This window comes from Ambystoma mexicanum, chromosome 9, assembly GCF_040938575.1.
Source record: "Ambystoma mexicanum isolate Mex_15411 chromosome 9, UKY_AmexF1_1, whole genome shotgun sequence".
Classification (NCBI taxonomy): domain Eukaryota; kingdom Metazoa; phylum Chordata; class Amphibia; order Caudata; family Ambystomatidae; genus Ambystoma; species Ambystoma mexicanum.
In genome coordinates, this window is record NC_090931.1 from 174,200,212 (window position 1) to 174,226,831 (window position 26,620).

Sequence of the window (26,620 nt, forward strand, 5' to 3'; positions counted from 1 at the left end):
TGAATCGTACTCGGGGAAGAATTCTTCTATATCTTCCCAATCTACTACTGGATCAGGTTTTTTAACCTCCCTTTCCAGATATTCAAGATCGCATGATCTCCGTCTTCGCTTACGTTCTACATCATCATCAAATTCTCTGCGCTTCCTTGCTTCTTCTCTGACCTTGTCTTCTTCCTCTTCCTTTGCGTCTCTACGTTTGTTTGCCCTTCGGATTTCCTCATCCCTTCATCTCTTTATTCTTTTCTCCCATATCCTTTGTTGTTCTTCTATACTTCGCTGCTCCTGTCTGTCCTGATCAATGGCTGCTCTAGGTTTATGATCGCGTTGCCTTTCTTGCTCTTCGCAATATAACTGTTCTCGTCTCGACCTGTCTTTTTTCCTTATTCTTTCGTCTCTCTCAATCCTTTTTCCTTTTCCTTCTATTTTCTCTGTAAGTCATCTAGCTTCTCTTTTTGTTTCACGTCATCTATGCCTTTACCATAGGGTTTCAATAAAATCTGCCCTCCGATCCATTCGTTCTGTGTGAATGCTATCTCATCAGTTCTATCCTCACTTTCTTTCCATCTTTTGCCTTCTCTCTCTATGTCGAGAGATGTACTTGCCTGTGCCTGGTCTTTTCTCCTGTTCTCGCGCCTCTCCTTGTCCCTCGGGACGTTGGAGGTGATATCTCTATCTTTGTCCTTGTCTAGGTTTTCGTCACTACTTTGCCTAGGTGACTCATATGCCAGATTGCTATACCCTGTAGCTGCTTTAAGTTCTCTTAGCGGGTATAACCCTTCGTCCTTACTGTCTTCAGTTTTCATTTCAGATGGGGCGGGTGGCTCGGAAGGTGTATCACCCCCCTCTGTGCATATGTTAAGTATCCAGTCTAATGGCAGCTCCTCCTCCTTATCCTGTTGATACATTTTCCAAAGCTCTAGACTAGCTAGGCGTTTGTCTAACTTTTTGCCCGTGTATGTGGTGTACAAATATGTCATCATGTGCTGTAGGACCGTTTTAGATAATGATCCACCCTGGGGCCATCGCATAAACATCTTGTCTGCGGTTCCTTTAACCCATTCTGCACTGTACTTTTTCAACTTAGGCGCATGTTTTGGCAACTGTTTGCACAGATGTACTAATGGAGTCATGTCTTCCATATTTAAATCTGTTCACTTCCTCTTTATATAACACTTGTTATGTCTCTCGTTACTTAAACAATTTCAACAATATGAGCGAGCACCACATCCTGTTTTTCCACAACATTTTATATCTTCTATTTTAATCAATAAACATCAGGTTGTATTCTACAATATTTCAAGTATCCAATCGTGTAATTTTTATGCTAGTTCCGGGAAGGTAAAAATGTTGTCCTATGACGTCACAAGAAATAACACATAAGACAGACGTTAACAGACTAGACAAACTCCAGCTGGCTACACAGACCTCTGCCCCTAATGTTACCCCGACATGGAGTGTAAACTCACCCTTTCACAAGCGTCTTTAACCGCTGTGGTGACCTATTTGTTCCTAATATATATATATATATATATATATATATATATATATATATATATATATATATGACAATGCATTACTTACCGTAAAAGCATTTCTGATGGTTGTATCTGCTTAGATTCACATGCTGTGCAGAGGTCCGACATCCAGTGGTCACTGCGGAGTATTGCATTTTGTTTTTCGTAGTCGAAAAGGGGATGTCGACAAGGCGTGTCTGTAACACTATCCCTATAGTGACGTGCGTTGTACCCACAATCCCTCACGCAGAGGTCCCTCTGTTTGTATTTTTTCTGCCCTGAGGGAGCCTTCTATACGTCAGTGAGTACAGAAAAGAGAGAGAGATGTAGAAAGGTGTCTATGTTCCTTCCATCCGAGCGGGGAGGAAGGGTGGGCGCATGTGAATCTAAGCAGATACAACCATCAGAAATGCTTTTACGGTAAGTAATGCATTGTCTTCTGATGTTTGTTAATCTGCTTAGAATCACATGCTGTGCATAGACTAGCGAGCAGTACCTGGAGTTGGCGGTGGGTTATGAGAAGGAACAGTAGAGAAAAGATGTCTTAATACTGCCTGTCCCACCTGGGAGTCAGATCTAGAGTGTGCATCTAGACAGTAGTGTTTTGTAAAGGTGTGCACAGAACTCCAGGTAGCCGATTTGCAGATGGACTCAAGGGGAACATTTGCAATGAATGCTATGGATGCCCCAGTGCCTCGAGTAGAATGTGCTCTTGGCTTGAAGGGTAGTTCTCTCTTAGCAAGAGTGTAACAGAGAGTGATGCATTGAACAATCCATCTAGATATAGTGGACTTTGAAACTGCATCTCCTTCTCTTCCTGCTGCCACCGAGGCAAAGAACTGATTAGTCTTTCTCAGTGGCCTGGTTCTTTCCATGTAGAACATGACAGCTCTGCGTACATCCAGTGTATGCAGACTTTTTTCTCCCAAGTTGGAAGGGTTTTGAAAGAACGTTGGTAGTTCTATTGACTGGTTTACGTGGAATTTCGAGATGAATTTCGGTGCAAACCTTGGATGTGTGCGTAGAACCACCTTATCCTTGTGAACTGTTATGAAGGGGTCTAGAACAGAAAGAGCCTGTAGTTCACTTACTCTCCTAATGGAGGTGATAACTATTAGAAAAGCAGTCTTAAGAGTGAGGTCCTTAAGAGTTGCCTTGTGCATGGGTTCAAATGGTGAGCCCATGAGTTTGGTAAGTACCACATTTAAGTCCCATCCGGGAGCTGGGTTAGCTATCGGAGGGTGTATTCTCTTCACCCCTTCCATGAAGGCCTTCATAACTGGGATCTTCCACCACGACACTAAGTTGGGAAGTGGTGTATGCAGAAAGTGCCGCCAGGTGGACTTTAATGGAATTGAACACTAGACCTGAATCCAATAAATGGGTCAGGTACAGAACAATCTGTGTAGGAGAGCAGTCAACCGGGTTGATGCTCTTCCTCTACACCAGATGACAAATCTTTTCCACTTGCTAGAATAGCAGTGGCGAGTATTACGTTTTCTGGCTTCCCTGATGATGTCCATACATCTCTGCGGGAGTTGTAGATGTCCAAATTCTATGATCTCAGGAGCCAGGCTGCTAAGTTCATGTTCTGAGGGCATGGATGCAGTGTCCTGCCCTTGTCCTGTGACAGCATGTTGTGTGGGCAGGGAAGTTTCACTGGGGGAGATAGAGACATCTCCATCAAGTGGGCGAACCATGGCTGCCGGGCCCACAATGGGGCCACTAGTATCATGGTGACTTGTTCCTGGTGCATCTTGTGCACAACTCTGTTGAGAAGGGGAGTCGGGGGAAAAGCATAAACAAATTTCCCTGACCATTGAATCGACAGGCCGTTCCCCTTGGACTGGTTCTGGGGGTTCCTGGAGGCGTAACTTTGGCATTGTGAGTTCTCCAGAGTTGCGAACAGGTCTATTTTGGGGAATCCCCATTGCGTGAAGACGTCTAAGACGATGTCTTCGTGCAATCGCCATTCGTACTCTTCGGGCAGGGGGAAGTCTCTGCTGAGTTCATCTGCTAGCAGATTGAGTTCCCCTGGAACGTGTTGTGACAGTAGGAACATGTAGTGTCCGAGAGCCCACTTCCATATATTCTGGGACAGCTTGGACAGTCCTGGAGAGTGTGTGCCCCCCTGCTTGTTGATGTAGTACATGGCTGTGGTGCTGTCTGTAAGGACCATCACTGTCTTCCCTTGTAGGTGTTCTTGGAAGGCTTTTAGTGCTTTGAACACCGCCAGTAGCTCCAGTAGGTTTATGTGCTTGGATGCTACGCTCGGAGTCCACACTCCGTGAGCAGTCTGATGGGATAGGTGAGCCCCCCATCCTGTGAGGGATGCATGCGTGGTTAGAGTGGCCTCCACCGCGGGTGTGTCAAAGGGTTTCCCTATTATCAGGTTTTCCTTTGTCCACCACCGTAGCGAGAGAACCAAGGCCTGCGAGACCACCACTAGATCGTCCCATTGTCCGCTTGCCTGACACCACTGGCTGTTGAGCTACTCTTGCATCGGGCGCATGCGCAGGCGCGCATGAGGTACCAAATAAATACACAACGCCATCATTCCTAGTAAGCGCATTCCTAGTTCTTCTCGTTGATGGAGAAGCCCAGTTGGAACAAAATGTCTACAGTCTTTTGGGTGTTTGAGAAGCATGTCTCGTAAGAATCCCCTGTTATGAGCCAGTCGTCGAGGTAAGGGTATACTAGGATGGATAACCTGCGCAGATGGGCCACTGCCAGTACTTTCGTGAATACCCTTGGTGCAGATGCTATGCCGAAGGGTAGCACTCTGAACTGGTAGTGTTTGCCCTCTAACATGAACCTGGGGTATTTTCTGTGCGCTGGCAACATTAAAATATGAAAGTATGCATCTTTCATGTCCAGTGTTGTCATGTAATCTCCCTGTGATAGCAGTGGGATCACTTCCTGTAAGGTCATCATACAAAACTTTTGGGGTTTGACAAACTTGTTCGCTGGGTGCAGATCTAATACAGGGTGCATGGTTAGATCCTTTTTGGGTACAAGGAAGTACACTGAATAAATACCTTCCGTTACCTGAGATAGAGGCACGACCTCTATGGCTCCTTTTTCCAGCAGTTGGTCCACTTCTTGGAGAAGGATGGCGAGGTGTTCTGGTGTCATGCGGCGTCCCCTCGGGGGTCTGTATGTTGGGGAACTGTTGAACTCTATACAGTAGCCGCGGGCTACGGTGGAAAGTACCCAACGGTCTGATGTTATTCCCTCCCATGCTGGAAGAAAGGATGTTATCCGGCCCCCGACCGGCGTTGCATGGGAGGGGACGTGAATCTTCGCGTCACTTGGTGGTGTTGGTGGCTTGGGAGCCTCTGGGGGTGGAACCCCAGCCTCTCCCTTTGCCACAGCGTTGACCCCTCTGATTGTACTGGCCACTATTTCCTTGGTAGTTGCTGGCAGAATACTGTTGTTGGTTTTGTTGCTGGCGTTGGCCACGAAAAAAGCGCTCATTACCAAATCCCTGCCTGTTAGGGGGTTTCGAAATTTGGTCTAAGGTCTTTATTGTGTCAAATTCTTTCTTCGCATTCTCCAGCACGTCATCCACTGCTTTCCCAAAGAGGTTGGACTCCTCTATGGGCTTATTAATAAGGGACGCTTGAGTTTCTGCCTTAAACCCGGAATTGCGAAGCCAGACGTGACGCTTCAGCAAAATTCCTTGTACCAAAGTGCGGCCAGCCGTGTCTGCTGCATCGAGGGTATTCTTGACGATGCTTTGGTTGACCAGAGAGCCCTCGTAAACTGTAGCCAGCAAACGAGTTCTTAGGGGTTCAGGAGCTTCTTCAATGTCCTGTTTAAGCTTTCCCCATTGAGCATCAGCGTAGCTTGCCAATAGTGTGTTATTATTGGCAATTCTGGTAGAGAATGCTGCAGAGGTAGTGATTCTCTTGGCTAGGGCATAAAGCTTCTTCCCCTCTTTATCTGGGGTTGCCTCGCTGGTAGATAGTGGGACTCTGACCCTTTTCCTGGTGTTGGTGACGACCAGGGAGTCCGGGATTGAGTGACCCTTAATATATAATGGGTCTGATTGAGAGGGAGAAAACAGTTTCTCAATCCTCGGATTGACCCCGCTCACCAGTGCAGGAGTGGAAAGAGAAGGGGTAATACGTCTCTTAACTGAGGCGAGGATGGGGATAATTTGGCTAGTGGGGGGTTTTTCCTTGATAATCCTCTCCACAAAATCTGTGTCTGGGGTGACCTCCCCAGTTTCAATTTCAAAATGTGCTGCTGCCTTCTTGAGCAGTGCATTGAAGGTGGGTTGATCATCAACAGGCAAAGGGCTCCTGACTGCTGTAGTTTCAGTAGACCTGATGACTATACTGCTACTGCCTGTGTCTGTAGACCTAGCTGGTGACTGCCAGGGATTTGGGTCGCCCTCGCCTGTGTCCTCCTGGAATCCCTCCTCACCTAGGTTAGTGTCCTCGTGAAAACCTTCCTATTCTTGTTGGTCTTCAACATAGGTGAACTCATCTTCCTCCTGGAAGAAGGTGTCTTCCTCAGTGAGATTGTAAGAGTATATGTCCTCCTGTATGGGGCTATAAAACTTCTGGTATTTAGCCCTTGGACTCTCCAGGGGTGCCTCCCTTGGTCTCTTGGGTGCCCTGTCTTCTGGGATGGACATGAACCTGTCTGGTTTATCCATACAGGTCTGGAACCTTTCAAAGGGCAACCGAGGTCGGTCAGGACGGTCTGGGAATGAAAAAGGAGTTTCTTCCTCCTGTAGTTGTCTGGTTCTGTCCCATAACATCGAAGAAAGTGAGCCTTCGCCTTCTGAGTAGCCTTCTCGCTGGCTAGGGCCTTCCGTCGGCGTCGGGAACTGGCCTGATCGGTTTTCCGGCACTTTCGGCGTATCTTTGGCCTTGTGCGCGGTTTTCGGCGTCTCACTAGCCATACGTCTCTGGCCGTCCTTGGATGCTATGCGCGCGAGGCTTTCGGCGATCATTCTCTCTTCCGAGGGATCGGTAGCCGTCGCGCTATGTAACGTTGAGTCTTTGCTCGTCGAGTCCCTGCTCGTCGAGTCCCTGCTCGTCGAGTCCCTGCTGGCAACGTGAGTGCTCTTACGATGCGCGTTGCCGGAGGTTTTGGTGTTAGCACCCTTATTTTTAGAATGCCCAGTCGCCTGTCGCGGAGGCGGTGGCGGGGAGGGCTGACGACCCTTACGGTCGGCGGAAGACGCCGGTGGGCCCGGCGCCCCCATTGGCGCTATGGCTGCCTTAGTCTTCGACGAATGCGTGCCGGGGGGTATATGCTTTGGTGTTTTTCCGTGTGCGTCCTTGTCGTCGGGGTGTTCATCCCCATAAGCTGGGCATGAGCCGGGCTTGTCGGGGCCGGGGACGGACGACGAGGAGCGTGAACGCTCCTTTGAGAGGTCTACAACCTCCGTTACGGGGGCCGTGTAGTCACTGTCCTCGTCACATTCAGCGGCGGCGGCAGCAGCAGCGGGTGAGGAATCAGGCCTAGACATGGCGTAGGCCGCCCACCTTTTGACCCTGCGGTCCTTTAGAGTTTTGGGCTTTAGTAATTTACAGGCCGCACAGCCGTTCCTCCTGGTGATCGAGGGGTAAGCAATGGTTGCACCGTTTGTGCTTATCCTTCCAGGTATATTTACCCTTGCAAAGCGGGCAAAACCTAAATGGCGTCCTCTCCATAGCTGAGGGCAAGAAGTGGGACTACGACCTCGAAAGAGAGGGAGGGGAAAGAGAAAGGCATTCTTAAAGAGAAAGAAAGACCACACAACCCCACTCTCCCTACTGTGTATGGCCGGCGAGGCCAGGCCACGTGTTCGGCAGTGCCGAAGGATCCCCTCCGCTCGTCCTTCCGTCGAAGATCTTGCTCGGCGGAGAAACAGCTCTGCGTCGAGGGAGGGATGTACGTTATTGATATTAATAACAAACGACCAAAGGTCGAAGAAACTATTTGGCAATGTCTCTCGAGGAGCTCCGCATAAAGGCGACCAGTAGCTGGGCGGAAAAAAACAATCTGAGGGACCTCGACGAGTGAGGGATTGTCGGTACAACGCACGTCACTATAGGGATAGTGTTACAGACACTCCTTGTCAACGTCCCCTTTTCGACTACGAAAAACAAAATGCAATACTCCGCAGTGACCACTGGATGTCGGACCTATGCACAGCATGTGATTCTAAGCAGATTAACAAACATCAGAAATATATATATATATATATATATATATATATATGATACATTACTCACCGTAATCGTATTTCTGATGCTTGTATCTGCTTAGATTCACATGCTGTGCATAGGCCGACATCTAGTGGAAGCTGCGGAGTATTACAGTTTATTTTTCGAAACTCGAAAATGGGCGTCGACACAGGGCGTGCCGCTCAGCTGCCCGTATGAGTGGGAAGGGGTTACGTGGGGAAACACAGGCCCCTTCAGACCTCTGCCTCCAGGCTCTACTTTTTACTCTAACCACTGTCTATGGAAAGCTTCACGGTCTACTCAGCCGGATGGCAAAGGACTTGTGATACTGGTGAGGACCTAGAGTTACTTTAGGTCGACAGTCAATGGGTGTCTTATCTAATCGATAACCATCCGATCTCTGCTACCAAGTATACTGCGGGACCCCCAAACGGCCCATAGAGCTGGGGTTTGCCCAATAGTACTTTAAGATAAGATAGCAGCACCCGTGAGATGGATGGGGGTGCAGATTAATACTCCAACACCTAATCAATAATGAGAACTCAACAGTTTGGCGAAGGGAGTCTGTTTAATGACAAGTACAAAAAATGTGGAGTCTCATGAATATCAGCGGATGCGTGATCTTCTCTCGCTTCACAACTCCAAAGAACTTCATAAAAAAGCATAATTTATACTAAATACTCGTCATCACTGATATTTAACGGTTAAAAGATGGCATGCAATTCTATTGGTTCTAGAAAGGTAACTTTAATATAGGTACTATATCTGTATATGGTAACGGAGTAAAGGGATTAGGTAAACACTGTCAGGTGGGACATCTAAGCCCTACCTTCAAAATGGCTACTGTAGACGTCACTAAAAGTACGACGTTCCATTGGTTCTACTAATTATAGGACCCTAGATTACTTGGTCCACTATGATTGCGATGGCACCAACCCCAATCATACTTTTCCACTTTGCTTAGCAGCATGCAGAATGGTCAGCCAGGTGCAGGGAGCCCCTTAGTTCCCCCAGCCTTCCTCCAATTATTGTTACAATCAATCATCACTTTAGTGGCCATGTGTCAATTATTCACTGTGGCTGGCCTCAAGACTGCATTTCCTGTCTGGAAAAGTTCTGATATCTTCGCGTGGTCTACTGCCATGCATAGGTGTGAAAGTCTCACTTCTTCTCGCTCGGCTGTTCACATGATTCAGACACCGTGAATTTGCCTCTTTTTGTAATTAGTGTATTTGATTTTCGTTTCACCCACCACCTGCCTTCAGTTTCTTTTCTTGAACTTTCTGAAGCAGGATATTCTGTTCTTTGCTTCAATTAATTGTAGCTACTGTTCGTCGATTTTAACTGATATGACCTTGGCTTTTTTGGTAGGATTTGCCTCTGCAGAGTTTTGTTTCTGTCGTTTATTCTCGATTTGTTGAATACGAAGCTCTCCTCGTGTGGCCTTTAGTAACCTTTGGTTGAATCTGCTTCTTGTGCAAAGTGGAAATATACTTCTACAACGTGCTTCTTTTGAGGTAGATATGTATAGGTGGCGCTTGCCGCAATCTGTCTTCTACTAAGCATAGCAAGCCGCACGATTTTCTTAGCTTTCTTGCTGTTCCAAGTATATGTACATGTGTAAACTGGTCGAAAATCTTCATCATGCTTACAGTTTAAGCTTCTGATATTTGACATCGTCCTTTCACTTTAGGTCCATGATGTCCCTTGTCCATGGTGTCTCATCTCTTCCATATGTGCGTCAGTCCGGGTTCTTGTGACGTCACCATTCGTCTTCCATTAAGACCTTTTTGGCTTCTTCAGGGATTGTACTTAGACAATCTTCATTTCGTTTCATTTGTTGATATGGTTTCCTTGGCATCGGTATTTCAATAGGTGCTGTTCTTCTGAAAGGTACTGGACAGAGCCTCACTGCGGCTCTTTGCTGGTTTATTTGCTCGTCATACATCACATATTTTGGCGTGAATGTTCCTGGTACTTCAAAAGGGACGGTTGGAGTGCGGGCTGTACTTGGGACCTCCTCTACAAAGAACAGCCACCATGCTCGTTGAGTGGCAGCTAGGCTGGAATGAATGGGAGAAAACTGTTTAAAAGGCAAGTTTCTTGACTTGGAAGGCAGAGTCGAACACTGGAACGAAAGAACCGAATATGAGCTGGAAGAGGATGGCTGCTGCAACTCCTGGACTGTTGGTTTGCTGCAGGTCCGAATCGTCAAGTTCGACTTCTTCCTTTGAGTTGGTGGGCCCAATCAACTCGTAAGGCACCTGGACACCATTCTCGGAGCTGGTTGTATGTTCCTCAGAGCGCTGCAGGAAAACAAATACCCAGGGAGAAGGACACCGGTTTGTGTGCTTGAAGACAGCTACCGGAATCGAAGAATTGCAAGTTTGTCAGCTTTGGAGACAGTCCCCGTGTAGTGCAGGAGTCCCCCGACGTCCTCCCTCTTGTCCCCATGACTGAGGCTCAGGAACAGCGAGATCTGCAGGAACTGCCAGGAACAGAAGTCTTTAGCTGCATCTTTTTCTTCAACCTAAGGTACTGTAAAAACCCGACCGAGAGAACTTACCTCTCACTGCGAAAGTGAGTGAAACTTTGGCAACTTGCAGGCCTAGTCAGCTTGTGACCAGACATATGAATCTTTCTTCTATGAACTACTTCTGAGAACCGTGGCAAAGACTTTTCTGTTTAAATACCAGAACAGTTTTTTCTTATACAAGACTAAAACATTGACTTTGGCCTACCTATTGCATTGGAACAACTCCTCTGGTGAACTCAAACTATTTGCACCGTTTAAGAGTAACTCTACTATTAATTTTATTAACTTACGCCTTTTTGCTCCTACTCTGCCTAACAACCAATGGAAAATGTTCAACCAAAGATGTACAACCTAAGGGAAATCTTCACCCAATTCTAGGCTGGCAGACCCCATCTATGGTAAAACAATGATAAACCAATGATAAACATGGACAACCAATCCTAGCACAAAATGCTGAAGCAATGAACAGCATCAAACTATCATAGTCAAGTGGCCATTAACAGAAAAATATTTTTAGCAACAGAATACAAAAGATTAAAACTGGTATGCCTTTACTCTCCAGACCTAATCAAAGAACCAGGTTCATTTGCAAAATGTCAACCAACAACATAAAATGTGTGGATAAAGGTATTGTAAACCCTTACCAAGCTTTCCATCCATCTTGGGCCTAGACTGTATCGTGGTGACTGTAGTGACTATGGTCCCGTCAGGCATGATGGTGCGATCCATTTCAACCTTTTTGGTAGGGGTGATGCTGGTTCGCAGAGGTACAGGGTACTGAGAGCTCCGGTACTGTGGAGAGCCTTGGCAGACAAACTGAATTTTGCACATGAAAGAATTGAAAACAGTGGAACAGTTTATAGCTCATTTCAATAGGTATGATCAACACACACAGACAAACCCTTCCGAGAATTGCACTATGTGCTGTAAACTCGGACACAACGTGCAGGTGCTTTTGATAACTGGATCGAAAAGAGTAGTCAAAGGGAGCAGTATTAAAAGACATGCAGAAGAGCTGCTTGTTTTGCAATGCAGCCTACTCAAGCAGGGGTCCAATAACAAGGCTCAAATGAGAAAAGCCCACCGACATCAGACCTGGGTGAGCCTACCCATTCAGGCAATAAATGAGCTCTTAGTAGTTCCTTGGTCAAAGGAGTCAAGAATTCAGAATTCTTTCAGAGAAGGACCGAGGCAAGGCCAAACACCAATATAAGCATCTCACGTTACCTCCAATGTGATAGTGGGTGCAGGCCCTGTGCACAACCTCAGACTTGACGTCAGTGGGTAAACCTGCTTCCCACACAGATGTTTAAAGGGTGAAGACAACAAAACAGTGGTATGTGCCAGTAACACAGCTACAGAAAAAAAGTGAGAATTGCGATCAGTGAGACGGTTTGTAGTAGGTGACAATGCAACAGACAAGCAGACACAGAACCTATAGCAAATGCTCCCACCCCAAATTGTCATTCTGTCCTTGGTAAACCCAGGACCAGTATATACACTCCCTTTGTCACATGCACACACCAGCGCAGCAGAAATTAATCCAGAGTCCCTATCAAGTCTGCTCTCAAAGAATCAATTAATCATCAATTGCTTCCCTCAATCAATGGCCTACCAGGTCAACCACCAAAGCTCCCTTCCAAGAGAAACTGTAAAAGATACCATGGCCTTTGAGAAGGTTTGATGTTCCGACTCCCAACTGGCCCGATTACAGAAATGGATGCTTCCTAGTATCCATCGATGGGTACATATACTGTGGATTAAGAGGGACCACACATTACATTTTTCTCTATCACCCAGACCCTGCTACTCTCCTTATACTCTGCAAATCCTGCTACTGTAGTTGCTCTCATGCCACTGTGCTGCTCTGCCTCCACCCCCTTCGTACCCAGCTGGGCTTCCTGCCTTGATTGTTAGGGATGTTCACAGGCCAGGGTACTCACATTCTCCACTAACCGAACTTTCCAGGACCTTAAGCCGAAGTTCCTTACTCCTCACACTCAGTTCACTGCAGGGGGAAAGTTGCATTAAAAACAAAACTCAATCAATCGGATATTCTAATAATTCCTCCCACCTCCATTTCCTTTTCAGCTCCCTATTATTCCAGGCCAATTGGCATGGTATAATGAACCCCAGAAACACAATAGCTCCTTACAAAAAGACCTCCTCACTCCACTCCACTTCGTTCCTGGCACTGCCTGTAGACGCTTTTGCAGGTCTGGTGCATTTCTGCTGCACAGGGCTGTCCAGCTCAGCCACACAGCATAGCTCGCCACTTCCTGCAACAAAGCATCAAAATAAAAAGGTAACTCAATCAGCATATGAAAAATGTATAATCTAGAGTTTCTTCTGGACAGAGAGACATTTTCTGTATTGTTCAAGCAGAGGGCATTCCTCTGCTTCCAAGCTTACTCTGCAATGTAAAAACCAAAAAAGAATGCTTAGGTACGCATTCTGTCAATCTGATCCTTCCAAAGCAAGCAAGGGGACTGGCCTTAAGGTGGCTCGATTAATTAATTGAGGTTGTGTTTGCATTCGTCAACAAATCTTGGTTGCTGTGAGTTACAGAATCCCCCAAAATCTATCATCTCACAAAATAATAAAAACCAGGTGTGACGAATCTTATGTCGTCGCCCCTGCTCCCAGATGGGGAGACCATTTCCATAAGTCTAGGGAGGTGAGGCTGCAACCCGATAGTCTCCCTGGGGGTGGTACTCAGCGGGTGGATATCATGGGGAGGGATTTGCCAACTAGGAAACGGGGAGGACACCAAGAGTCAATGCAGTATAACACACATTCACCCACCTTCCTGTCCTCATCTTCTGCGTCTTCCCCATATCCTAAAAGTTCCTCTAGGTATCTGTTATAGCAGTGATATTATTACTAGGGCGAGGAAGAGTAGGGCTGACTCCAATGAGCTGGCCTCTCAAAGTACTGGGACGAGGAAGTTATACAGAGTTCTAACCAACCTCTCAGAACACCAGATTGAACAGTATAGTCTATCAGTTATAAGTAGCTTAAAGATGGAAGAGGGCAAGACTGGAGGTCCCAGTCACAGGATAGCGCTGCACGAAGCAGGCAAGCAGGTACACACGGCTTCACGAGAGAGTGGCAAAGCCGTGGAAAGCAGTGCAAGAAGAAGAAACAGTTGAAAAGAGCTGCAGGAAGATGAACAGAGACCCGAGAAGGAGGCGAAGGACCAGGAGCCCCGAGAGAAGGTATGGGGGCTGCCCAGAGACCTCTTGAGCAATTGAGAAACTGTTAGAAAAGGGTCTGGGACCCAAACTGAGAAGCCAATACAAAGGGGTCTGGGACCTGCATTTAGGAAGCCACAATAAAGGGGTCAGTGACACACAGATAAATCACTCCAAGGGGTCTGGGACCCGTATTTGAGAAGCATAAGAAAGGGTCTGGGACCTACATTGGAGGAAGCAGTCCCTGGCAGGAGAGTATACCAGGGCTGCCTAACAATCAATCAAGAGGAAGCAAAAGAAGAGGTCTGGGACCCACACATGAGAAAGACAGCACCTAGCAGGAAAGTAAACCTGGGCTGTCCAGTGAACTGCCAAGAGAATCCTAAGACCGGCCTAGGAAAGGAGACATTCTGCCAAACACAGTAGACTGTCCAGCGAAGCCTGAGGAATGCTTGAAGAAGGGAGAGATTCCCCCTTTGTGAAAGCATCATGAAGCTGACACAGACAACTGAATAAAGAATGGGTCACAAACCTTTATTAAAGTAAAGGAAGGGTGAGGAAAATGTATACCTTGCCCCATGCTAATGTGGGATTTCCTTACCCAATGGAAGCTAAGGATCATCTGTGTCAGGAAGTCCAAAGCAAACACCTGCCTCTGTCCAAAACCTATATTTGCCCTCACACTTAACTGTATACAGTGTGTAGGGATGTCGGCATCAAATGAAAAGTGTTCAAGTGTAAGTTCAGAGCTTTGTCCAGCTTTTAGTTGGACAAATAGATTTCCCTTCCCCCAAGATTCAGGATAGTTCACCAACAACAAAAGGGCTTCCCTTCCGCAAGCATTCACGTCTTTCAATGTTCCAAAACATCACAATTCCTTGGGACACTTCTCAGTTTCCAGGCGAAGTTGCCTTTTTGTCAGTTTCACCAATATCACCAAGTTCGCTCTTAAAATTCAACTCATCCAAGTTTTCCGCTTTAGTCAAACACAAGCTTAGGGGTGGGATAAGTGGCTTTTCCTTTATATGGGTGTATTTGGTCTAGGCACAGGTAGTGGACCACACAGTCCACCCATTACAGGTCACGCAAACAAGACACCGGACTGGCTTTTTCATATTCAAATGGTACTTGCCAATGCTTGTTCTCTTTAATTCCAATTATCAAATTCCCAGTTTACTCTCCTGCTGGGAATTGGCATCCTGCTCACAGGTGTTTTTCAAGAGTTCCAAACTTCACTTTTCGTGGCGCTTTCTTGGCCTTTTTTGAATATTCAATTTCTTTATATTCATAATTTGGTATCCACAAAATATTTGCTTATCGTATTGTCCAAGTTCTTTAATTCAACTGGGACTGGCATTCACACTGCCTTCCCGGTCCTCCGCTCACTTGCGAGAGGTCTGCCCTGCAGCAAATCACAAAGTTCACCCCACAGCGTCCCGGAGTCACTCAGGCTCCTTTCAGTCACCGGCTAGGCCATCTCCGGGTGCTGCACTCCGCATCAGTAAGCTCTCTGTCACTGCTCCCAGCTCAAAAGGCCTCTGTCCCGGGCTCTCCGCCACCACGGTTGCACAGAAAAGGAGTCTCCCCGACTCCAGGATGACTTCAGATCAGTTCTGCTATTGGAGACCTCCCGAAGACTCCCACCACAATCCGCTTCCACGTCTCTGCAGATTCTGGTCGCATCGGGTACGCGTCACCCTGGTCTCATGTCTGGCTTCTCCTTACTGCATTCCACAATCCCAGGCAATCTCCCCAGCCTCACCTGTGCGGGTCATTTTTCCTGCCTCCTTGGTCCCAGGTACTCAGCATCTGTCTTCCTTGTCCCAGTACCAGAGTGGTGTTTGGGTATGTCTGTATGACTAAAAGAGAGGATGTCTGCCTCTGGGTTGTCTCTTCCTCACCTCAGTACCAGAGTGGTGTGTAGTGGGCAGGGGGAACGTGGAGAAGTATAAGGAAGAGATTGGAAATACCCTACAAAAGCCTACGTGATATCGGATTCTTGACAAAAGGGAACTGGGGGATACCATATCTCACCCGGGTGCCTTATCCCCATTCCCCAAGTCTCCTCCACCCACGTAAACCTCCCTCGCATATCTACCCCAGGGTGAGGATCCGAGAGCGATGGCCTTCCCTGGCCACCTTGGAAGAGGATATTTTGGGGAAATAAGTGAGGACGCACTCTGATTCCTCACACCCTACTTTGCAAAGCATACCGTCCAGATGAAAGTGAACATTCTCTTGGACCCTGAAGAGAATTCATTTTAGTTTTGTTTTAAGTGTGAGGGTTAGAAGTAGGATTTTGACACAGGACTGTGGAATCTTTAGTTACGGACATTCTCACATTTCTTAGTTTTATTTGAGGTAAGTAAACCCCTCTTAGAGTTAGTGTTAGATTGGTTTCTTTCTTTCTTTTGGTATAAAATAAAAGCCTTTGCCCAAATCGGGCCTCCTGTGTGTCAGACCCCTCCTCCTTCCACAACCTCACACGGCCACATAGAAATAGAAAAAAGAAACATGCTTTGTTTTTCCATTATAACCCAACACTCAAACACAAGAGGCAATTCAGTAAACCATTAGGGTCCAAACACATGCTAAAAGCCTGAGCTCTCTCACCCTGGGTGACCTTCAGGCTTTCCCCCTAAAAGAATTTGTGCTGCTTCTGCGGTCAATTTCTGCACCCCCCCAACCCAGAAATGCATACTATTATTTTCAATAGACAGTTCTTGCTCAATTTCCAATACAGATGAGGATGTTTTGTCCATGGTCCTATGGCTCAGTTAATCCCAGTCTTTTGTAAATATATATTATGTTCTTTAAAGATTTATTTTTTAAGAATATACTGGCTAGTCCAATGGCTATCTTTAAAGCTAGTGAAAGGTCACACAACACCAGACATTTCACAGTAACAAACGAGTTTCTTCAAAGCTGAAATCGAGACAGCTGTGCTCATTAAAAGGGTGTGTGTGCCAAAGGACTCTGCGGGACAAAATGTTCAGGCATGGGGACTCCTACCTAAAATGGGAGCCCTCCTGTTACACCATTCCCCCTAGGGAAGGGAGCAACCCCTATATTGCATAATGCAGATGTAGTTGTACATAGAAAATGTACAAGGACTTTTCACCTGTAAAACGATCATAAACAGGCGCCCAGGAAAGACCTCTGCTATCGGGATTTGCTTACAGAAAACAAGAAACACAGGTGTGAAAAAAACAATGGTGAAATCAAGGCAGCCCAGAACAGCATGAGAAACAAATGGGCACAGGATAACTGTGTGTAGAAAGGTCTTTAGCTATTTTAGCTTGAATTTGTGGGCTCGATATTTGGTCGAACAAAGTAGATGGAAAGTTTGGGTTAAGCAAAATTGGCGGGGGAGGGTGGGTAGAGTGTAGTGGGGTTCACAGGGAATTTCCTCTGCTTTCTAGTAGCCTCACCTTACTGTGACGAATCTAGCAATATTGTCACAGATACTCTGGGGAGAAGCTTCTCCTATGTGGCCAGGGAAAGGCAGAAGCTACCCAACTCTGACCCGAGGGTGGCTATTTGCGGGAGGATTACATAGGGGAAGACAAACTCCAGGAGGCACAAAAAAAATACTAGACCGAAAATAAACTTGCAGCCATATTGTTTAATGACATACATGTGCCCGTGCAACATACCTATATGGCTTATTGCGATGTAGATGAAGAGTATCCAAATATTCCCATTCATTCACCTTATCCGCCTCCTCTGCCCCTTTTTTTTAGTACTGAGAAGAGGAAGAGGGATGGATCAATGAAGATGACCAGAAGCCGTAAACCAACGCCATGGTCAAGCCTATGGAAATTGCTAAACCATGCTGGCAGACTTACGAAAGAGGCAGAGATGGAGTTTGATGGTAACTTGTTCTGTCGCCAGTCAGAACGCTGGAGGCGAAGAAACCATTCAAAGCAGTACGAAGGCTGACCCAAACAGCACACAGAGAAACCGGAACAAAAGAAGCTCACCGTTTGAGAGCCTGAGGCAGTGGGAGCTGCATGCAGCAGAAGAAAGCAAGAGTGGCAGATGGCTAATGGGACGCACACCGTCAGCAAACCGAAGCGAACGGAGAAGAGAAACGCGAGGGACACTGAAGTCGTTCCGTTAAGCCCAGAGAAAGCAAATGGGTTACTGGAGCGTCTGAAAGTGTATGCCGTGCCATGAAACAGCGCAAGTGAGACAAAGTTAATTATTTGATACAATTGGAATATTTGCGAACAAACGGGTCAGTGACACGATGCTTCAAAAGAGAAGTTAATGTAAATACAAACAGTATTGGAAGAGGGGCAGAAGCCCAATGTTTGAAAAGAAGAGTGGAAACTGAGACGAACGTTGCTAAACAAGGGTCAGTGTTAGGTAAGATTTTCAATTTCATGGAAACTCTTCCTCACCTGTGTCAACCCCAGGATGTTTTGCTTGGGCTTTGTAATTATTTGACCCTGTTCGTGGAGGAGTGGGAACCTTTTCCCCCTCTAACCCGGTCTTTTACTCTTTTTATCAGTGAACCTTTTATGTCTCTCCATACCGTCTGTGTGATTGTATAGTTTCCTTTAACTTTTGGGCTTCATGTATTTTTCTATGGCGGCACACAGCTCCTTGGGGGCAGTGTTGCTGGGTTGCCTTTGGGCTTCCCTTTTTATTTTTCTCTCGATACTTGGCTGAACTACTGTTCCCAAGTAGTAAAGAGGGATTTCTAATCCCCTTTACATTTTACATAGTGAGCCAGCACACCGCCACCTTATGTGGAGTGCTGCGAGATACATTGTATCCCCTTTCTCACCTAGTAACATTTAAGTTACAATTACAAGTTAACTTTAATGACTGTTGGGAGTGCAACTACTTTTTTTTTTTAAACTTGTTTATTGGCAGAAAGTTAAGACAGGCACAGCACAGTTTACATAGCAATAAGCTAGCAACATAACATCACACAAGGCAGTACAACATGACTAAATTCAACATCTCAGGTTGGGGACGGTGGATGTTTTGGAGAGGCGCAAAAGGAAAAAAGGAAGAAGAGTCACACTGCATATGGCGTGTTGGGCTGTACTGGTGGGGGAGTAGACCTCCATTCCACTTCGTTTCTATTGTTCAGGTAGCTACAGAATTCTGACCACACGTTTTTGGGGCGTGATGAGATTGGTAGGGATCCAATGTATTCTTCGCACATTTGTATCCAGGTAAGGGGTTTCAGTCACATCATGAGGGTGGGGGGTTTATGGCGCTTCCAGCATTGCAATATACATCTTTTGGCAACAATGGCACTTATATTTAAGAATTTTGACATTTTCCTTACATTTTTCCCATCCCAGATACCAAACAGGGCTAGTGGGTCCATATCCACCGGGGAACCAATTATTTCGGAGAGCGCCTCCGTCACAGCCACCCAGAACGTGTTTAGCGCAGCGCAGGACCAGAACATGCGTATGTGATCTGCTTCGCTGGATTTGCATTTAGGGCATGTATGAGTCGGGGTGCGTGTGAATTTCGCTACTCTGTACGATGTGTGTAATAGAGCCTGTTGAGGAGTTTGAATTGTATGCAGCGGAATCTGGCGCTAAGGGATACTTTGCGCGTGTGTGCGCACATTTTGCCCCACATTTCATCAGTTATTTCCGTTTCAAGCTCCCTAGCCCATGCTTCACGTGGTTTGAGAGACTTGTACTCTGTTTTCTCCAGCTGCATTTTGTACAAATTGGATATTATGCCCTTGGCGCCTGCGGAGTTTGCTATATATTGGAGTTCGGGTGAGTCTGGGGGTTCGTCTGGGTATGAGGGCCACACAGCTCGTACCGCTGCTCTAAGCCTGTAGTAAAGTAACATCTTGAGCGGAGAGTTGGAGTGTTCTGGTCGCCATGTTTGAGGGGTAACAAACGTACCATCGGGGAAGAGGTCAGCAAGGGCTCGATAGCCCAGATTTTCCCAGTGTCGCAAGAGTTGTTGGTCGTGTGTGGGAGGGAGTCTGGGAAATTGCCATATGGGAAGCCACTTATAGTATGGGTGTTGCTCTTGCTCGGGGCGCAGGATACCATTCCAAGCCCTGATCGTGGTGGCCACCGGGTCTGCCTGGGCGTCTGTTAAGAATGTGCGGTGCAGTAATAAGGTCATGATGTTGGTCCCACCTCCCGCCAGTTTCTCATGCGGGGGCGGATTCTGGAACGTGTACCAATGAGAGGCGTGTTGGGCCTGTGCCGCGTTCCAATACAGATGGAGGTCTGGGGCTGTGAGCCCCCCTTTATTATCGGGTAAAGTCATGTGTTGTCACTTCTTGCGGACCGAACCAGAGTGCCAGAGAAATTGGGCGCACTCCGAGTGGAGCCTCTTAAAGTATTGCATCCCGGGCCAGACTGGTACATTAGTGAAGATGTAAGGAGATTGGGGACCACTATCATCTTTATTAGAGAGAGTCTGCCCGCAAGGGATAGCGGTAGATTGCGCCATTTGGAGAACTTGGACACGACGAGCTGAGCCATAGCCTCGTAGTTGTCCGCTAGTAAGGAAGGTTTGGTTAGCGACACCTGCACCCCGAAATACCTGATACCACCTGGGGACCAGCGTAGGGGGTACTCACATGCCGGTTGTTGAGTTGCCATAGTAAGAGGGAAGATTTCAGATTTAGAATAGTTGATTGTGAAACCGGAGTATGTGCCTATTTTGGTAATGTCGCGGATGATCGGGTCCAGATATGTGGATGGGTTTCTGATATACAAGAGTACGTCATCCGCGTAAAGTGAGATGATTTCCGGCGTGTCCAGTACCCGAATGCCTTTATTGATGTGACGCCCTCTTAAATGGTCAGCCATGGGTTCGATAGCGAGCGCAAAAAGGATGGGGGAGGATGGGCAACCCTGGCGAGTACCACAGTGTAGCGTGAAGAGAGAGGAGGGAACAGAGTTTACAAGGACCCTGGCTAGTGGATCCGTGTTTAAGAGTTTTATGTAAGAGATCATATTTGGCCCCACTCCCATTTTCTCCAGCACGGCCCATAGGTATTGCCAGGAGACCATATCAAAAGCTTTTTGGGCATCTATTGTTACCGCCACGGCATCAGCGTTCGGGTCAATTCTGGACATCACATTAAATAGGTGGCGGATGTTAAGTGCCGTGGATCGACCGGGAACGAATCCACTCTGGTCCGCATGGACCATGTGGGACATGAATGGGAGAAATCTGTTTGCGATTATCTTGGCAAAGATTTTCATGTCAGTGTTAATAAGGGATAGGGGCCTGTAGGACCCGCACTCATCTGGGGGTTTCCCAGGTTTGGGGAGGACGGTTATTAAGGCTTCCCTTAAGGAGGGGGGGGGGGGGGGGAGGGGGCTGTTTATTCAAAGTTATTCGGCCCAGACCCCGTGTAGAGCAGGCACCAATATGGCCACGTGCTCCTGGTAGAACTCAGAGGTAAGCCCATCTGGGCCAGGAGCCTTGTTTTTGGGAAGGTCCGATTTCACCTGGACTATCTCATCCAAGGTAAACGGAGTGTCAAGTCGCTTCCTGGTGTCCTGGGAGATAAGGGTCATAGGAATGCTTTCCAGCAGGTCATCCAAGTCCTGGGCTGAGTGTTCAGGCTGGGGACCGTATAGATTGGCATAGAAGCTGGCGAATGTGTCTAGTATGAATTGGTCTGACCAGTGCCTCTGCCCATTTTCGTCTATAATACTATCAATTCGGGTCTTACCACCCTCCACCTGCACCAGCCTGGCCAGAGTTCTACCCGGTCTGTCTCCCTCCCCATATTTACGGGCAGCAACAGGGCGAGCATAGTATTGCACCTCACTCGAGGCATGTGACTCAAACTGTTCCAGCTCTGTTCTGATCTTAGCTAGGGTTACTGGGGTCGGTGTGGAGAGGTACTCCTGTTCTAGGGTTTTAAGCTTAGTTTCAGAATTGTTTAGGGCTTGCCTTATAGATTTCAGGACTCCAGCTTCCGTAGAGATGCACATCCCTCTGATGTAAACCTTAAATGCCTCCCATCTGATCCCGTCAGGTGTGTCAGACGCTCTGTTATTTTCAAAGAATGTGGTTATGTCCGCTAGGATCTCAGCTTTGAAGGCAATGTCAGATAGGGCAGCGTATTTAAAGCGCCAGGCGGGTCGTGCCGACTTTGTGTTGCCGAGTTGGATCTGTAGGAGCACAGGGGAGTGGTCAGATAGTGTGCGTGCGAGGATCCTGACATCTAAGACCCTACCCACAAAGCTGCCAGACAAGAGGAACAGATCTATTCTTGAGGAGCTGTCATGGACCGGTGAATAGAAAGTATAGTCCCTTTCATGGGGGTGGAACGTTCTCCATATATCACGTAAGTTCAGAGAGTGCATGTGTATGAGGAGTCGCTTGGCCGCTGCGAGTGGTCGTTGTTCTGTCTAGGACATTATCAAGTATCAGATTCATGTCCCCCCCTCCCCCATATGATGGGGACGTCTAGATATCTCATAAGAATGGTGGTCACATCGTCAATAAACTCGGGGAATCGGTATTGGGCGCGTATAAGTTGACCAGCAAGCATTCTTTGTGAGCCAAAGTGCAGTGTAGAATCACATATCTGCCTTCTGTGTCGATGTGGGATGTGTGGAGCATGAAGTTTATCGACTTATGGATAAGGGTCAGAACTCCCCTAGCCTGAGAGGAGTATTGGATGATAAGTGTTTCAGAGCATGTGTCTCCTTTAATAGGAGGACCTTGACCCCGTGCCTTTGTGCATAAGCCGCGATCCTACGAGACTTCGTGAAATTTGTCAGCCCCCGAACATTCCATGTCATCATTTTGATCGCCATATAGATAACTTACGGGACATCCCAAGCAAAGGATCTGCCTCTGACAAACGCCATGTGTGCTGCAATGGCATAAGAGTGCCTCCCTTTAGAACCGGTCTCAACCTTCCCGCCATTTTGTATATAACCTACCCCAACTTCTTCACCCCCCACCCTCACCGCCCTGCACCAACTAGCAGTGAGTAGATACCCATCCTTAAAGTAAACAACTGCGTGGCATCCCCAACTCGGCAACCCCTGGGAAATCGCCCAACCGGGGCTAAAACACAAACATTTAGACTCAGAGGGTATTGCAGCTGCAGTGGGGGCTGCCGCTCTGCCCACATGTAGTAATACAAGTTTCGATAATACAACATAAATCTGAAGATCAGCTGATGAAAGTAAGGTTGCAAAGCGAGGATACGCATAATCAAGGGTATCAAGGTCATAGATAGAATTGCGATGGACCAGTACATGACGGCGGAGCCTGGTCCGTGGTGTACAGGCCCGATGCGTGGCATTGTTGTCAGGCAAGCCCCCCCGCCCCCAGGGAGCAGTGTTCCCAATATATTAGTGTAGGGCCACGGAGGGCTTGCAGCGGGACAATGAGGGGGGACCCCCAGACACACGCGGGAGGGTCAGCCCACCGCAGCCAATGGGGGTTCACAAGAGGAGTCCATTCGTCTGGTACTAGTCGTTGTCCATCGGTCCCTCGAGGGGATCTGCCAGTGGGATCTGCGCTTCAAAGAACTTAACAGCCTCGTCAGGGACCATGAAGAAGAAGAGCTTGTTGCGATGGGTGAATTTTAGGCGGGCAGGGAAAAGCATTGCATACTCAATTTTCCTATCTCTGAGCATTTTCTTCACCCCACCAAATCGGCGTCTCTCCATTTGCACCACCACTGAAAAATCAGGGAAGATCCGGATTATTTGCAAATCCAGCCTTAATTCCCCTTTCTCCCTGGCCAATCGGAGTATGTGATCCCTGTCCTCGTAACTGATCAGTTTTGCCATTATTGGTCTGGGGAAGTCTCCTGGTTTAGGCCGAGGTGCCAATGAGCGATGAGCTCTTTCAACCGTGAAGAATGGCGAGAGATCAGAGTCATCTAGGAGGTCTTTGATGAGTTTTTCAACCGCAAGCTCCATGCACCCTTAAGTGCAGATTCGGGAACCCCAATTATGCGAATGTTATTTCTTTGCGACCTCGATTCGAAGTCGTCGTATTTACCTTTGACCTGTTTCATGTCTCGGACAAGCTCTGAAACTGTGTTTTGTAGGGTATGCACATTGTCCTCGTTAGTTCCCATCCTCTGCTCCGCTTCGGTAATCCTGGCCCCATATTGGTCAAGCTTAGCCCTTAAAGAAGCCACATTTGCGTTGATGTCGTCCAGCTTTTCATGAAAGGCTGCAAAGTTTTTGCCCATGGATTCCATCATTGCGGCCAAGTCTGGTTGCGGGGGGTCCGGCAGAAGGTTGCCATCCTCCTGCGTTGCAGAGGATGATGCCTGGTCCGCCCTAGGTGCCGCCTTGGTAAACTTTTCCATGGCGCCCACCTTGTCAGCGTCTCACGCTCTATTGGACATTGTTGAGGAGGGGAGCAGAGACCGACTCGGTGGGGTAGGTGATGGACAGAGGCTGGGACCTCGTAGAGGGGATGATAGGAGGTCAGCGGTAGCAGCGTATAGGTAGATCGTGCTCGGTGGGGCTGGTGTTGTCACAGCCTGACAGAGGGGGCTGGTATGTGACAGGGCGCTGATGAGGAAGCAGCAGTGGTCAGCACATAGCCTGGTGCCCTGTACAGTACTGAGTCTCGCTGGGGCCTCGCAGCGGCCACTGGCGTCGCAGGTGGAGCAAGCTGGGGGAGGGCCGGAAAGATTAGTGTCACTTTGGAGTATGTCTGGGTTCGCAAGGTGATGAGCCGTTAGTGAGGCAGGTAGGGTTCCTCCCTGGATTAAGCGGGTGACACTGTCCTCATCTACGTGCGTTGAAAGAGTTAGGTGCTTCCCCCTTCATTAACACCCTGAGAGTCCCAGAGTCGTGGTGTGAGACTCCCCGCGCGTGAATATGTGGAGTCGCTGGGTGGCCAAGGAGTGATAGGCAAGCGAGTTTCGGCGCGTGGACCGCGGGGCCTCACAGTCACCGTGGGCACAGAGAGTTGGGGGGGAAGCAGAGCGGGCTTATGTTTAGGCAGTCTCACTGGGTGTAGAACGAGTAGCAGGGAGAGTAGAGGGCCCCCAGCAGGATGAGGCAGAGTGGTGTATTTCAGCTTGCAGCACCCACCTCACAGCCTTTTGGATGGCTAACCCGTGTGTTCCTGGCCGTAATGCCATGTTCATGCGAAGTAGCAGCGCAGTCAACGTTCGACTCCGGCAGCAGTCAAAGGACCGCGAGCAGTGAGAGGCGGGGCTGCAGCGGCATGGGAAGCCGCGGTTGTTCAATAGCCCACATAAGTGCAGCGGAGCCGCGGAATATAAAAGAACAACTTCGTGACGCAATAACAGTACAGCCCAAAAGCACGGGTCTCACAGAGATACACACAGTCCCTTCCAGGGAGAAATTAAGCACTTACCTGGGCAGAGGAGACTGGGACAGGAAGCGGATGGAGGTCGAGGACGAAGAGAAGTTGCAATGCATCAAGGGAAAAAGGGGCGGGCCTTGGGGGAGTTTATATACACTAGAGGAGGAAGTGAACACTGATTGGCCTGGTAAGTTCTGGCTATATAAAGACAACACTGGAAGACAAGAGGGTGTTCATTCTTGGTTTTGTTGCAGATCGAACCAGACAGAACATCCGGAGCTACTGAAGGCTGGTGGGCGTAGGAGGACTAGGAGGAGAAGTCTTGCCAGAAGTCCTTACCCCATTCCCCGCAAAGAACAGAGAAGAAACCCAACCTAAGCACAAAGAAGGACATTGCAGAAAATAATTCTGCGTGAAACTATTTTACTTATACCATTTTATTTTAAGTCTGAATAAAGACCCATTTTTATTTCTCTCAACACCGCCTGACTGTCTCATTGTTACACTTACCTTTGAATGTGTTCTGCCATTCTGGAAAAGTATATTAGGTTACTTTACTTGCCTGTGAATTGGATCCTCCTCTTCTAAAAGGGACTACCGTTGGCTCACTTTACTATTTCTTTCAGAGAATAAGTTATAAATTCACCAACTGGTTTTTGCTTTTCCTGACTTGCTTTAGAGCATGTCTAAAATAGTCTACTTTGTTTTTTTTTAACCTACCTTAAATTGTTGTGTGCATTCTTAAACTTTAACTTGGTTTTGCTTTCCCATATCTGCTTTAGAGCTTAGCTAAAATAGTTTTACTGAAGTCTTTGTTTACCTTGGTCTGCTTAGTGCATCCCGAAAAAAAATGTAACAAGTTACTGCTTACCTCAGTCTGTGTTTCACTTAACCGAAAGCCAACTGTAATAGTTCATTACAACATTAGGCTTTACTCACCGTGGATAACTGAAGCATACCCTAAAAGTAGTTATAGGTTTATACTGTTCCATGAGTGGATCTAACATTACTGTCATTTTTTCTAACAATTGTGGACGCGAGCAACTACTATTAAAGCAGTCACTTGTAACATTGTGTGTTATAAACCTTACGGTCTACTGCCCTAGAATTACTGAATGTAACTCTAAAAGTAATCATTGGTTTTTAATCCCCATGAATAGGTGCGCTATTCTAAATGCGTAATTGTATTGGTTTTTAGAAGTGTGTTTATGTTTGGCTGATACTACCTACTTTCCTCAAGATTTATCTTGGCCTACTTGTATTTAAAATAAACCATTTATTTTTACAATACTCCTGGGTGTAAGTTGTTCTTTTGAAACAACTGTATGTTACAGGTTCTTTGTATGTACCTACAGCCCTGTCTCCCTCCTAAGATAAGCCTGGCTGCTCGGTCAACGCTACCATGTTCTTAGGTGGTACAGCCTTCTAAGAGTCGGAGAACTGCATTGCCTCAGAGAAAGTTTTTATGAAATTTTCGTAGGACTTCAGAAAAACTGGCCCCAATAGTCAGTGACCCAATATTGGTCAAATACAATATTATGCACCAGACAAGCTGGTCATCTCTCCAACCATTGCTACCATCTACAAGCCTCCTGGCGCTACCACCATGTTCCTCTCTGAATGGGCTGATTTCTGTTCCTCCCTGCTCTCAGCCACCTCTAATCTCCTCATGATGGGCGATTTCAACATCCAATTGGACTCCCCTGTCACAGCATCCACTTTCTTCCTCGACCTCTGCACATCACTATCCCTCTCCATTCTTCCTTCTGGCCCAACCCACTTGGCTGGACACAATCTGTTCGCCCTCATCCATTCTGAGCTTCTCCTCCCCGCCCCCTCTGGTCACTCCAGTCTCTTGGTCAGACTATTCTCTCCTCTCCTTGTACCTGTGTCCCCTCTGCCCTTTGT

At 47.4% G+C, this 26,620-nt stretch overlaps 1 protein-coding gene across 2 annotated transcripts in view; it reads right to left on the reverse strand.

Moving 5' to 3' along the window:
- C2CD2L (C2CD2 like) overlaps positions 1-26,620 on the reverse strand; it is a 533,517-nt gene that overhangs the window by 212,442 nt on the left and 294,455 nt on the right. For both annotated transcript variants that reach the window (XM_069614381.1, XM_069614380.1), the window contains 4 exons: positions 12,394-12,517; positions 12,182-12,246; positions 11,466-11,593; positions 10,883-11,054 (listed from right to left, as the gene is read on the reverse strand). In XM_069614381.1, the coding sequence (XP_069470482.1) occupies positions 10,883-11,054; positions 11,466-11,593; positions 12,182-12,246; positions 12,394-12,517 (489 nt within the window). The remainder of the gene's footprint in view (positions 1-10,882; positions 11,055-11,465; positions 11,594-12,181; positions 12,247-12,393; positions 12,518-26,620) is intronic.